The 13622-nt window shown below is 42.9% G+C and overlaps 2 protein-coding genes across 4 annotated transcripts in view; one reads left to right on the top strand and one right to left on the bottom strand.

The window, feature by feature from the left end:
- The window catches only part of LPIN2 (lipin 2), a 44710-nt gene extending 40340 nt beyond the window's left edge, over positions 1–4370 (top strand). For 2 of the 3 annotated variants that reach the window (XM_062632893.1, XM_062632892.1), the window contains exon 20: positions 97–4370. In XM_062632893.1, coding sequence (XP_062488877.1) covers positions 97–241 — 145 coding nt within the window. In that variant the 3' untranslated portion in view covers positions 242–4370. The remainder of the gene's footprint in view (positions 1–96) is intronic. The other variant, XM_062632894.1, reaches the window with a different exon arrangement.
- A 3294-nt stretch (positions 4371–7664) lies between these two features.
- Positions 7665–13622, bottom strand: part of EMILIN2 (elastin microfibril interfacer 2) — a 36362-nt gene continuing 30404 nt past the window's right edge. Inside the window, exons 7-8 of the mRNA XM_062632890.1 lie at positions 13242–13376; positions 7665–12541 (exon numbers count right to left, since the gene is read on the bottom strand). Of these exons, the coding sequence (XP_062488874.1) occupies positions 12204–12541; positions 13242–13376 (473 nt within the window). The 3' untranslated portion in view covers positions 7665–12203. The remainder of the gene's footprint in view (positions 12542–13241; positions 13377–13622) is intronic.

Below are 13622 nucleotides of genomic sequence, written 5' to 3'. Positions count from 1 at the left end.
ATAGCTTTCTGGTCTAGACTTCTTAAGCTCTTTTTTGGCAACAGCTGAACAGTGACCAGACTGTTAAATAATGGTCTTTCTTCTTTTTTAATATAGGTATTACAGACTAAGTGAACTTGTGGAATATGTGTTCCCACTGCTTAATAAAGAACAGAGTTCTGCCTTTCCATGCCCAGAATTCAGCTCCTTTTGCTATTGGAGAGAGCCTCTTCCTGACCTTAACATGGACGACTTGGCCTGAAAAACACTTCTCACCTAGAGATGGAATTTCATACTCAGCTACTCAACTTCAGTTTAAATGTGAAGAACTTTCTTAACAAAGATGCTAATTTATATACTGGTACCATAAGTCTTACTAAAGAAATCACTTTAACTCCATTGGTTTAAAACAAAGAAAATGCAAAGCTACTATTTTTTTTTTCTAAGGTTTGTTTGTTTCTTTATTGCTTGTCTTTATATACCTGTTCTAAGGCACTTGAAATTGGCCTGTCATTGATGGTCATGGTACCCAGGTGCTTCAGGGTGACTAAAGCTGAGGTAAACTATGACTTTGTGTTTTCATCAATACAGACCTTGTTGTAAACGTAGATTCTTTTTTTTTTTTTTATTAGTCTTAATAGTATATCTTCTAAAATGAAGCCAAAAAGTGTATGGAAACTGCCAAATTGAATGTCAGACCTACTAATAAAAAACGTGGTCTAGTGTTCAGGTGGGTAATTAGGCCATTTTTGAAAGGAGCCAGAACCTAAGACCAGTGTGCTCTTTCTCAGCTACAATACAGAAAATGTGTAGGCATTACTAGCCTGACAGGCTCTGAAGACATAAAATTCCTCTTTAAATGTAAATACGCCTTTTGTCACATGTACGAGGCTGTGCTTGTACAATTCACACTCAGACTAACTCTGCTTACGACTTATTTTACATGCAATGTTTCAACTTTTTCATGAGCTTGTTAAAATGAAAGTTGTCTTCAGGTATTTGTATGGCTTTTGTTGTTTTCAGGCTGCACTTTGTCATGTTCAGTTTCCATCAAGAAAAATCTTGAACATTTCTGTAAGAGTTGGGGAGCTGGCATTTTAATTTCCTTTTTCAACACGGAGATGATGCACGCATGTGTGTTTGCTGTGTAGGCCAGTAAAAGTATGTACAGATTATATTCAGGGAATTGTAATACTAAAAAAAATATTTAATTTTTTAATTGTCTACTGCAGGTCTTTCCAGAATTCTGTATTGCAGGTTTTCAGCAGCTGGAAGGAAATGCAGCTCAATGAGATTCCAGGTATGAGAATGGTTAAATACTGCAGAGCAGAATAAAACCTTTTTGTTCTTGTTTTCTTTTTTTTTTTTTTTTTGTTTTGTTGTTGTTGGGTTTTTTTCCTTTATGTTTTGGGTTATTCATCAACATCATGCTGGTCATTCCTCAGGTTCACATCAGAGCCTGTGAACAAATTGCATTCCAAGTCCAGTGTTTATCAGCTGTAAAAGCAGCTAGTATTTCTCTCGAAAAATACTTGAAAAATACAGTAGTTCTGCTTTTTAAGCTGAGTTAGTGCATTTAACCTCCTTCAGATAAGTCTGTGGTGAGAATGTATCATTCTACTAGCTCAAAGGGCTTAAGGACTAAAGTCATTGATACATCATTCCTCTGCTTTCTGGGGACAGTCTTTTCTGTCATTCCTTATGTGAGTTACTGGGGCCTCGCATTACTCTTCCAGTGGCAACATCCTTAATTTCACCAGGCTCTGGGGTGAGCTTTCCCCCAACACAGCTCCCAGTGGGAGCAGGGAAAGGAGCTCTCTTGGTTTCACTACTTGCAGAAGAGTACATTTAGAGTGTTTTGCACACATATTCCCCCCAGGAATATTTTCTTTATCAGGCTGAGTAGTCTTAACCCACAGTTCTGATGTAACACCAGCTAGACAGCTGGTGAACTGCTTGGGGGTATCACTTTTAGATCACTATATAAATGAAATTACTTTTTTTTACCCCGTTTTAAAACTCTGGTGTATTCTTGTGCTTATAAAACATTAACTGAAGAGTGGAGGCAAGCAAAATCAACAGAGAACCCCTCTTTCAAAGCAGGAGTGTGAGAGTGGAAAAGAAAACACACCTATCTGTCATGGTGTCCCATGCATGTCAGTGAACTGAAAGGCATCCTTGTTCTTGTACAGCGAGAACAAGACTTTCTGTGACTCTCTCAGCAGATTCTTAGTCGTGTTACCAGTCTACTCTGTGCTTAAGTGGATTTCACAGGATTCAACTCAAAGGATATTTTGCTCATACTGGGTTGTTTTGTTTGTTTGTTTGGGGTTTTTTACTGTCAGAAGCTTACAAACATCATTCCCATGTATTCGTCTTGTTTTTCTTGCCATTTATTCGATAGATTTCATTAGAAACTGAATTTTTCATGCTCACCAAGTGCTTTGAATATCAATGGAATTTGAGCTTTTAAGTCACTTGACTACTTTAAATAAATAAGAGTCCAACATAATAAAGTATTTTAATTACAAGATGAAATACTCTATCTAAAGATTCTATTTTACATAAAGGGAGTGAAGCTGCCTTTCCTGAAACAGTCCTTTGTGGATGTCGAAATTTTCTTTACCGTGCTTAGCTTATTCTTAGTGGCCCTGTTTTTACATGGCTTTTCGAAAAATAAGAGCGCTTAATGAAACTGGGATGGGTTTCCAAACAGGACAGATTGTTGCCAAGCTTTGGCCATATCTTTCTTGGTTAATTTTTTTTTTCTTACTACTTGGTCTTTTTTCTCTTCCATCCCATGCATCCTTTCAGATTGTCATAATGATGAGCTGTGGATTTTAAAGTGGGGACTTGAGTTGAATGAATATAATGAAAAAAATGAGTAAATGAGTATGAAGAAAAACAGTATCAGGTGTATTTCCAAATGCATATCATTTCAGCTGATCTGAGTATGGGGGTTGTGTGGTTGTAGAGAGCTCCTTATTCTGCTAACCTGATCTTTCGCATTATAGGGATGTCCAAAAAAATGCTTAGTTAAAAATTTTGATATTTTTGCTTTGTAACAGCTACAGTTTTGATATTTGTTTTTTTGACAAAATGTAAAAGTGTTCTTGAGTACTTCTGATATGAGTAGGGCAGAGTGGCTGTTTTGTTTTCTTTTTCTAAATCTGGCTTGTATTTGAAGCTTTTCAGATTGCTTGTTAACCTAGTTTAGGGGCAGAATATGGGACACTGTACCTGTCACTGCTTACCTGTGTAATTTGGACTGCTGGGCACTTTACTGACTCTATAAAAGACATCTCATTGCTATCAAAACTGTAGGCTTGTGCTGCAATATTAATATGAAGTGGAATAAATAGGAGTTATGCAGTAACCTGTCATTTGTTACCTTAGTTGAGAGAAATGGCCTGAAACTAATGTTTGAGAGCAAGCTGTGCTATACTTACTTAGAATTAGCACAAGCAAAATCATTCTTTCTATGAAAGAGGAACTTCTACGTGCATGTGTCTGTGGGCACATGCACCCCCCTGTTAAGACTGTGTTGTTGAAGATGCAGAGCCTCTCAGCATTGGCACCCTGTCAAAGGCGGAGTCAGTGATACCTATCTGGGAGTAAACAAGGAACATTGCAATTCAAAACTTGTTAGTGACTTGGACATTACCCATTTCTATAATGATTTAAAGATCAGGAATTCAAGTGGTACACATTTCTGGGAATTTTGTTGGGATTTTTTTACTGCACCAAGCATGTTTGTACTTCAAAGGTTGTGCACTCACCCCTAACAGTATACAATTGCATGTGCAGTCCTGGCTTGTGTATCCTTAGCTTCCCATCACCGGTATACTCCTCCTAAAACTTTTTTGGGTTGTTGTGTTTTGTTTTGTTTTTTTTTCCAACTGGAGAAGTTTTAACACTTGTGTCAACTCCATTCTGGAACTTCTGAAGCAAACTCCCAAATCTGTTTATGGTAAAGACAAATTTATAACGCAACATCAAAAATACAGAGTTAAACTGAGATGCCTTTAAAGAGTCACTTTTGCCTGAAGAAGTTTTACTTTCCAAAATTAAAATCTGTTGAATAGAATGGAATTGGTTTGGATTTTTTTACAGTGTTAATTACTTCCAGATGAAAGTTAAAATGTTGGTTTGAGAGTGGGAAAACTCTTGAACCATTTGTTTCATTTTTATGTTGAAGATGTGGAATACCTGATTGTTAAGCAACCCAATCACTAATAAAGTCGTGTTTAAAACTGTCAAATCTGTGATCATACCAATACAGTGATTTTTCATTAAGACTGGACTATCTTGGGTACAGTAACCCACACTTCAGTGCAATGTTTATTGATGTTCAGAACAATGTTATCACAATAAACAAACTTAAACTACAACTTTTCTTCTCTTTGTACTTGGGAATTCCATTCTTGTACTGCTAATTTAGTAAATGTAGGATTATTTATATTGTGCTCAGATTTCACGTGGAATTCAAGTTTTTCTTTTTATCTATGATACATTTGCTCTCTCATACTCGGTTTGCTTTTCTCAGAGTATTTATACAAGTGATAAATAATTGCTGTCATCAAACTTGCATTGTATGCTAGTACCAGTATTGGGTTATGACAAAAAGCAAACATGCATTATTAATATAGTATCAGGTAACAGATACATGACAGGAATGCACAAGCTGCCTTGAGGAAAATCCTTCAACTGCATAGTTTGAGCCCTTGTACGTCTGCCCTAATTTGGAGTTTTATGCTAATTCCATCAAAGTTAACTTTTTCCTTTCAAGGCAGAAAGTACTGTCTTCCACCACAGTTGCTAAATTGCTTGAGGCAATTACTGTGAGACCATCCTGAGAAGGGGGCCTCAGCTTTCAGCTGAAACATGCTCTGCTGTTGGCAAATGCAACCAGCCAGCAGCCTACCTTACAAATTCCAGCTCCTGCAGTCACACATACAGGTATGACAGATCTGCCTGAGTGTGTGAGCTGTGCTGTGCTTTTGACCCTTCTGCAGGGTGTCACTTGTGTCGCTGCCCCCAGCACCTATGCGCTCTCTTTGCACCCAGACACAGCTTACTGCTGGGGTTTCATCATCTGAATTCTGTTTGGTTTCCCCTGTGGGTCTGTGCCCTTTTCTTCACACCCAGGGCACTTCATTCCTCACACTATGCTCTTTTCACTGCCACTTCATCTTTTACTCCTAGGTCTCCATACTTGCTTGTCTCATGCAGTGAGAAACTGTGGGTGCACACAATACAAGGGTGGCATGTCCTATGTATGCCAAGTGTTCAGGTCTGTTGCAAAAAGGTTTCTCTGTGGGTGTTGTTTCTGTCTTAGTCCAGTGGAGTTCTTGGTGGGTGGATTTTCTGTCATGGAGCACCAGTCCTTTAAATGCACAAAGACAGAACCAGTGTTTCCAAGAACAGGCACTTTGTGTGTGCAGGGCGGTGTTTCTGCAGTCGTGCCATGCAGTCGGTACAGCAGGGGCCCCAGGAGGACCTCCTGTGCAGCCCTGCACCTTTGTGGTTGGGAAGCCATTTTGGTTTGGTATGTGCGCACTCACGCTTCCTGCAGTTGCCAGCCAAGCTCTGGGGCCAGTGCTGAGCGGGGCAGTGGGTCACTGGCTGCTCAGCAGAAGCCCTGGGTGCCACACAGGGGAAGGGACCTGAACAATTCAGGGGCTATGCAGGTTTCATGGCTGGGCAGGGCAAGTTTGTCGAGGTCTTCTGGCAGGGGGGCTGCTTCTGTGCAATGTGTTGTACCCACTGCTTTTCCTCCTCTCCGCTCACCTTAAAGAAGTTAATCAAAAGCACATTGATGTTTCTGCCCCACACCAGAGATGCCCAAGACCCCTCACAGGGGGATGGAGCAAGGAACAGCACAAAGACTCCAGCGCTGTAACCCTGTGTGGTGTTTTTCTTCACAGCTGAAGTGGTTGCCAAATGGCTGTGGCTCGGTGGGAGAACAGATGTTGAACTACATGAGACTGAGGGCTTTCATTAATGGCTTTTGTGTATAGTGTTTGAACAGGGCACAATTAACTGTGCACTGGGAGAATTACAAGTGATGGTAAGCCACTGCCTTGGGAGTGCTGCAGAAGCCTTTGGCTTGTAAGGAAGCATGCCGGGTAGTTACAGTTTTGGCTAAACATTCACATTTAGACTGAATTAATCTGAATTCAGCTTTAACGACTGAGTGGTTATCACTCTCTCTTAACCCTAGCACTGAGACCTGGGACACATGGTGCTTCCTTCCTAGTAATTTCTTCTGCTCCAGTCTTCCCCTGCCGTCTTTTCCTTCTCTTTCCTAGGTTGCTATTCTGTAATCTTGTTACCCACTCCTGATGGTACTTCATGTGTACATGTTCTGGTCAGCATAAGCAACATGGCCCAAGCTGTTCAGAAGGGCAGAGCTCAAAGGGTTGTGGTGAATGGGGCTACACCTGGCTGTTGAGCAGGCAGCAGTGGTGTTCCTCAGGGCACAATCCTGGGGCCGGTTCTGGTCACTATTTTAATCAGTGACCTGGATGCAGGAGTTGAATGCACCATTAGCAAGTTCACTGACGATACCAAACTAGGAGGTGCAGTTGACTCTCCTGAGGGACTGGAAGCCTTGCAGAGAAATCTAGATAGATTGGAGCATTGGGCAGTGATTAATGGGATGATATTTAACAAGTCCAAATGCTGGTTTCTGTGCCTGGTACAGAATTATGCTGGCCACAAGTATAGATGTGGAGAGGAATGGCTGGGGAGCTGCCCTGCAGAAAGGGACCTTGGGGTGCTGGTTGGCAGCAGGATCAACAGGAGTCAGCAGGGAGCCCTGACAGCCCAGAGGGCAAACCTCACCCTGGGGTGCAGCAGAACCCACAGCAGAACCAGCCAGTCAAAAGAGGTGACTGCCACTGTACTCAGTGGGGCCTCACCTCGAGTGCTGTGTGCAGTGCTGGGCCCCACCGTTTAAGAAGGATGTGAAAGTCCTTAAATGTGTCCAGAGGAGAACAACAAAACTGGTGAAAGGGCTGGAGGGAATGTCCTGTGAGGAGTGGCTGAGGGCTGAGGACTTTGGGCTTGTCTAGCCTGGGGAAAAGGAGGCTGAGGGAGACCTCACTGCTCTCTATGGGTTCTTGAGGAGAGGAAGTGGAGAGGAGGTGCTGATCCCTCCCTCCTTAATAAAGCCTCCACTTGTCCCAGTGACAGAATATATGGGAATGGTTCAAAGCTGCACCAGGGAAGGTTTAGACTGGACATTGGGAAGCATTTCTTTATGTAGAGGGTGATGAAACGGAGAGGTGGTCGGTGTCCAAACCTGTCAGTGTTTAAGAGGCATTGGGAGAACGCCCTTTAACAGCTTGCTTTAACTTGTGGTCGGCCCTGAGGTGGTCAGGCAGTTTTCTAGATCGTCATTGTAGGGCCCTTCCAACTGAAACAATCTATTCTACATGTTGGGAATCGGGGCACCGAATGAGCAACTAAAATGGGCAAGAACTCTGTTGACAGAACTTGTGTGTGCCACAAAGCCTAAATAACAGTGCTTGAGACTCAATAAACACTTAAAATACACTTGCAAGCTTGACAGAAGCCAGCTTGACTGTGAAACTGCAGTTTTAAAGGTGGTGGAGGAGAGAGCAAAAATTTTGGCTTACAGTGCTGCTGTGTTCACTGGAAAGCAAAAGAGCATCAGCACATCACAGAAGAGGCAGTCTTTATTTGGACATATATGCAGTTTTCCATCGCACCGTTTTCTTCATGTTCCTGGATATTCTCTCTTATATATACATGAATATATGTATACACATGCACATATAAAGCATACTCTCAAATGCACTATTCTTTTTTGCTGAAAAATTGTTCCCTTTTTTTTCACAATCCAGATGGCAAAATGGATAAATACCAAAACCTGCCTATCTATGTACTAACATGTTGCAAGATGTTCTTTGAAGTCTCCTGCATACAAGGAATCTGCAGAGCTCTTGTTCGACATCTTGTCTCGTCTGCAGGGTCAGTCACAGGAGGATTGGTGCTGGCTCAAGCACAAGCCTGTCTTGTGATGACAGGGGACACATCCCCCAGGTATTCCTGGTAACCTGACTATTGAAACTCTATGCTGATACCTGGGAGCAACTGGCAGTTGTGTTTCTGCTCAAGTCTCAGAGGAGCACATAGTCCTTCCAACTCAACCCGAGGTGGTAACTGCATTTGTAGGTTTGGTGAAATTGATCCATATCCACTACTGGGCCATAATATAAAGACTGATTTATTTATTCAGCAACTAAAACTCACTTTCAAATGCTCAATGTATCCTCAGGAGACAGTTCAATCCTGATCTGAAGCTCTGGGCTGCAGCCAGGGAGCCCTTTTCCATGCATTCCAAGTGCACTTTAAAACCGCCTTGGGTGGTGATGTGCATTTTGTTTCAAGTTGCCTTCCTGTGCTTTCCACATACAGCTCACTCTATTTCCTTGAGTACTTACAACTTCACCCAACTGGCTGATCGGCCTCACTGCGCTGGCTAGAGTCTCTCAGTAGAACTGCACAAAGCTGCTGCAGGTAACCTGGTGTGCTCCAAAAAGGTACATGGTGGGATATCCCAGAAAACCCCCATTGCTTGGCATGGTCAGTATGGAAATGTTTCTGCTGTGTTTGGAGGCTTAACAGCAAATTAAAATAATGAGGTAGGTTTTTTTACACATTTGGCATTCCTGCTTTGCTCCAAACTGTGCTGGGGAGATGACTGTTCTATCTTTGGCATGGTTGCATTTCCCTATGGCTGCTGTAGGAGACACTTTTGGCCAGAGCAGAGCCTTTCAGGCTTGTCAGCATGCTGGTGTGTCTTAAGATGTTCTGCTGCTAGAGACCTGGCAATGGGCATTTACCAATCTACCTGTCTCACATGTGATGCTTTCTTGGGGACTCCGCTTGTTTTGGTACTGGCATTGTTCAGTTTTCTTCCCATTTCAATGTCAAGGGGGAAGCACCTGGCACAACAGATACTGTTTTGCCTTGGAGTCTTGCAGTCCTCGTAAACTGCACCACAAAGGTACCTACAAAGCTGATCTAAAAGGCAGCACCATGACTTACAACCAGGCAGCATACCTGCCTTCCAGCTCCCACCTGCAGGATTATTTGGTTTTCTAAGGCTTTCTCAGTTAACAGATGCTGCATATTTGACCTTGTGTCTGCTCTTGGATATGGCAGTCAAACCATTAGCCCAGTATGAAATGTTCCTTTCAGTGCACGTATTTTCTTGTTCTGTTGCAGATTCTCACTGAAGATGTAAATGCTCCATCAGTGGGTTCTGGGTGCCCTGGAGCAGGGCTTTGCTTCCTCCTCTGAAGCTGGGCTGTTCTATATGGAGCAAACCTTCAGCAGGCTTCAGTGTGTGCTTCAGTCCCTTCCAGTTGCTGCTTTAATGATGTTTTATTTAAACAATCACTGGAGCAGAGGCCAGAACTCAGGTTCCCCCCTCCCTTTGCTGTTCAGGGGCCACAACACTGCCCTCTTCCCAGCTGGGTGAACATTCCACCTTGTAAGACCCAGGAAAAATAAGCTCATCAGGAGAACCGAGCCACTAACCCTGATTACAGCAATTACCAAGAAGTGGAAATTAAGGGTCAGGTCTCCCTCAGTAAAGGCAGGAATCTGAGACAGATTTTCCTTGTAGAAGGTCATAGCATTAGCCACTGTGCTGCTAGAGATGGCAGATGGGAAACTACCCTTAAAAGCTCTGAAAGTTGTCCTCAAAATACATGGCTGAGATTGGGCCCTGCTGTAACATAGCTTATACCTGTGTACAAATACCAGTTACGCTGCATTATGAGGGCTGAAACAATCTCAGCATCAGCATTAAAAATTCATTCTTAAAAATGCCTCATTTGGAGGGAGGGGGGAAGGGAAAGAAAAAAGGGGTTGTGTTTGCCAGCTGGGTCTCCCTAAGCGCTCAGCTCATTTTGTTTGTTTCCATGAGTCATTTTTAGAATAGGCAACAATAATCTAACAATACTTGAGTCATACGTACTCCAGCGCCAACTTCTTAGAGAACACAGCTTTCCTGAGGAGAGTGGAAAAACAGCCTAAAAGGAGAAGTGCCTCTCTAGCTTTTGTACGTTACAAGAAGTTCTGCTTTTTAAAAAGTGGTTGATGGAACTGGCTTTTGAAAACACAGAAAACAATCCTTCCTGTATATCCCCTCAAATTTGAGACCTAAAAAGGCATGGGACAGAAAGGGGCTGTTGATTTAAGACAAAGAACCCCCATGCCCCCCTTGAACAAGCACGCGGCTGCTAACTGCATGCTAATGCCTCATGCTCCAGCGCAGGTCAAGACAAATGCGAAGGGAAATGAGCTGGGGCTCGTTTCTCCCTTTATCATGCTGTGAAGTGCAATCTCAGCATACAGCTTTGGCTACTCTCATAGAAACAGCCTTCCTGCAACAAAATACATCCAGTCCTACCTTCTGCTTCTTAGTAACACCGTCATTTCTGAAAATCAGGTGCCAAGAGATCCTAAACTAAAACCCCACTCAATTTTCCCCCTCTGCTCACAGCTCCCCCAGTGCAATCCTAGCTGTAAGGGACTGATTCAGAGTTCCTCTGTGGAGACAAAGCTTTTTCTGCCTGCTTTTCCCCAAAGCAGCTCAGCTTCCAGGATGTGACAGTTTGTTGTGGGAAGGCCCCATCTCATCGCCTGGAAACAGAGTAATTAGGGAGTATCAATTCCAAACTTATGCAACCAAGGCTAAGTTTTCATCTGACCTCCTCAGATGGGAAGGGCTCCAGCTAAACATTCTGTGCTGCTTTACAGCACAGGGAGTTCTTCCTTCACCTGAAAGAATTGTTTGTTCTGAGGCTATACTATAAAAAGCTGTTCTGCATTTGTAAGAAGTAGAAAATATTACACAAACCTCTATGATAAATACAACTCTATGCAGCATGAACAGACTATTAAGAACATCAGTTTATATAAATATGTAAGTGACAAAGGAACAGTCTTGCTCTCAGTAAATCACAGCCAGATTTCTTTTTCAGCCACAAAAGAGATCAAATCTAACTCAAAAGAGCCAAACCATCACTTCTGTTATCTCCACAGAGAAGTGGCCAGTATGAGAAGTAAAATACTGTTGTCCCAAACGTATTTAACTGCTTTAACTAAGAAAGTTGCTTCATCCATATAAACAGATGCTGCATGTTAAAACAAACCTCAGTCAAAAGCATAATGCAGGAGGCTAGAGCAAAAACTTGATGCAGATGGCTGGTTTATGCCTTTGACAGTAAGACTTATTTTCCTCTCTCAACAATCTTTTCTCTTTTACAAAGAAGAAAACTTCCTTTTTAATGCAAATACTGTAAGAGTGCCAGGAACAAAGTTTTTAAACTTTTCATTTTTCTAGCTAAGCAGACACAATTCATTTTCTTCTGACCTGTTTTATTAATTTCAAGCAGCAAGCTTTAATCTCAAGAGCACCATGCTTAACTGATCGTCTCTCTGACTGTATCCATTTAAAATAACTGTTCTGAAGCTTTCAGTAGTAGCACCTGCACCTTGCGCTCACATCTGCTGTAGAAAAGCACGTGGAAATCCAAGGCCAGGTAACTTTCTCCCTGCGCAGCTGCTTCCACTTGACTGGAATGAGTCACCTGTCTCTAAACACTGTGTTTAGGCCTTAAAGGAAAAAGAAACCTGATGCAGGTGAGTATCCTTTTGCTCTGCACCATCACGGTTAGCAACTGCATTGAACAAACTGTTTGTAAGAAAGCAGCTGACCCAATGTAGTCTTAACACAAAAAGTTATTGACCATGTCCAATACAATTTCACTTTCCTGGCCCTGCTTTACTGAAAACATAAAAATAGCTGACCACGATTGTAAACTTCAGATGTAAACTTTGATAAACTAGGGACAAGTTGGAAAACTAGGAAGAGCACTGCAAAGACAATTTAATAGAGAATAGTAAGAGCACAGTGGAGAAGTATCTATCAAGAACGTATTTGTTGTTTAAACGGTTGTTCTGTTTGTGCAGGTAAACAAGAACTTGGGAAGGAACTAGTTTAGCTACAGAAACATGTCTTTTGTAGCTACATCTGGAAACAGGACAAGGAAATGGTCTCAGTATAGACTATAAACCCATCACTGAAATCAAATATATAAACTGAATATATTAAAGCTTTGGATTTTATTACACTTAATTTCTTCTGAATATCTTACCCTTCTCTCCTGTTCCAGGTAAACCTAAACATGAGAAATGGAAGGATAAAGGAGAACTCCACTAAACGTGGAGTACATTTCGTCAGAGTCTGTGTAGGCCAGCTTGCCTCCTGTTACGACGACGTTTACTTCATCTCCCGCTTTGAGGTGAAGAACAAGGTGGAACGTCCCAGGACCACCACAGGTCTGTTTCCCTGAGTAGGGTTTGTGATACTCCAACAGTTCCCTTCTGTATCCAGCCGTGTGGAGCTGAGCTACGCTTGCATTGGAGACAGAAAGCACTGCTTCTACATACTCATCCCTCTCCGGGGCCAGCACAGCAGTGATCAGGTAGCGTCCTTCATACGGTGATGTGAAAATGCCTGCAGAAGAGTTCTCAGAGTTATTCAGAATGGAGAGACCTAATTGCTCCAAGTACAATGACAAACATAAAATGACATGGGTTACCCTTTGCTATGTACAGATAACTGTGACATGGTCAGCCTGGATAGCAGACCAGCTGATAGCAGTCATGAAGACAAAGGGTTACTGCTTTTATACTACAGCCCACAGGTCCTTCGGAACCTCCTGGCCTAAGCAACCACCATGACTCAGAGCTGGGTGATGAGGTGAGAGGCACCCACACGCTGTGCCAGTCCTCAGTAGGTTAAGGCACACCTAGCACCCTTGAGTGACAGGACTCTGCCTGAGGAGGGGGCAACCCGCAGGTACTACTACTGCCTCTCCCCGGGTGACCCATCTGGCTGAGCTGCAGCGAAGTGGGTTAGCAAGGAACCTCACCTCTACTACCTGGGCTCAGCCAGCCTGAGGTGGGCGAGGAGCAAAACCAGCTGTGCTGGCAGAGCTGACACAGTGCTGAGTGGGCCTCAAAATTACCAGACAGCTGCAGAAAATCAGCAGTGGCAAAGTGTGTGCCTGTCCACATCCATAGGAAGCTTTTATTGCAGGTTTAGATTAACTTGTTTGTTCAATGCGCCAGCAAGGCCTGAGATGGCACCAAACACTGGTAACCCACGCTACTGCCTGTCTGGCATCTCTGTGGGTCCATTCTTTGGCTGTTACCTGTATTAGGGTTGTAATAGTCCCCGTCATTCACAAGCACTTTGTTAAAGTGAACCACGCCAACATCACTGGAGAAAGGCTTCTGTGTGAGCCCAGCAGAAAATGACACCAGAGAGGCCGCAGCGGCAGCAGGTCCTAAAATGGGTAACAACATGAGTCAGAGTCACATCAGGATGACAACACAGCCTCTCCCTGTGATGGTTTATAATCCACTATCTCTGTTCCTGCACATACTCCACTTGGATAAATCCTGTCACTTGAATTAGCAGAATACTAACTGCTGGCCCAGGTCCCATGTATCTCACTGTAAAATTTACTAAGCACCACAGAATTGCTGCCTTGACCACAGCATCCCTGGGTTTGGGTTGGGTTATTTTTTCC

Source organism: Pezoporus occidentalis, unplaced genomic scaffold, assembly GCF_034315485.1.
Source record: "Pezoporus occidentalis ecotype Australia unplaced genomic scaffold, CSIRO_AGI_Poc_V1 ctg4, whole genome shotgun sequence".
Classification (NCBI taxonomy): Eukaryota; Metazoa; Chordata; class Aves; order Psittaciformes; family Psittacidae; genus Pezoporus; species Pezoporus occidentalis.
The sequence above is the reverse complement of the archived record's forward strand: the minus strand, read 5'-3'. Positions and strand labels throughout refer to the sequence as shown.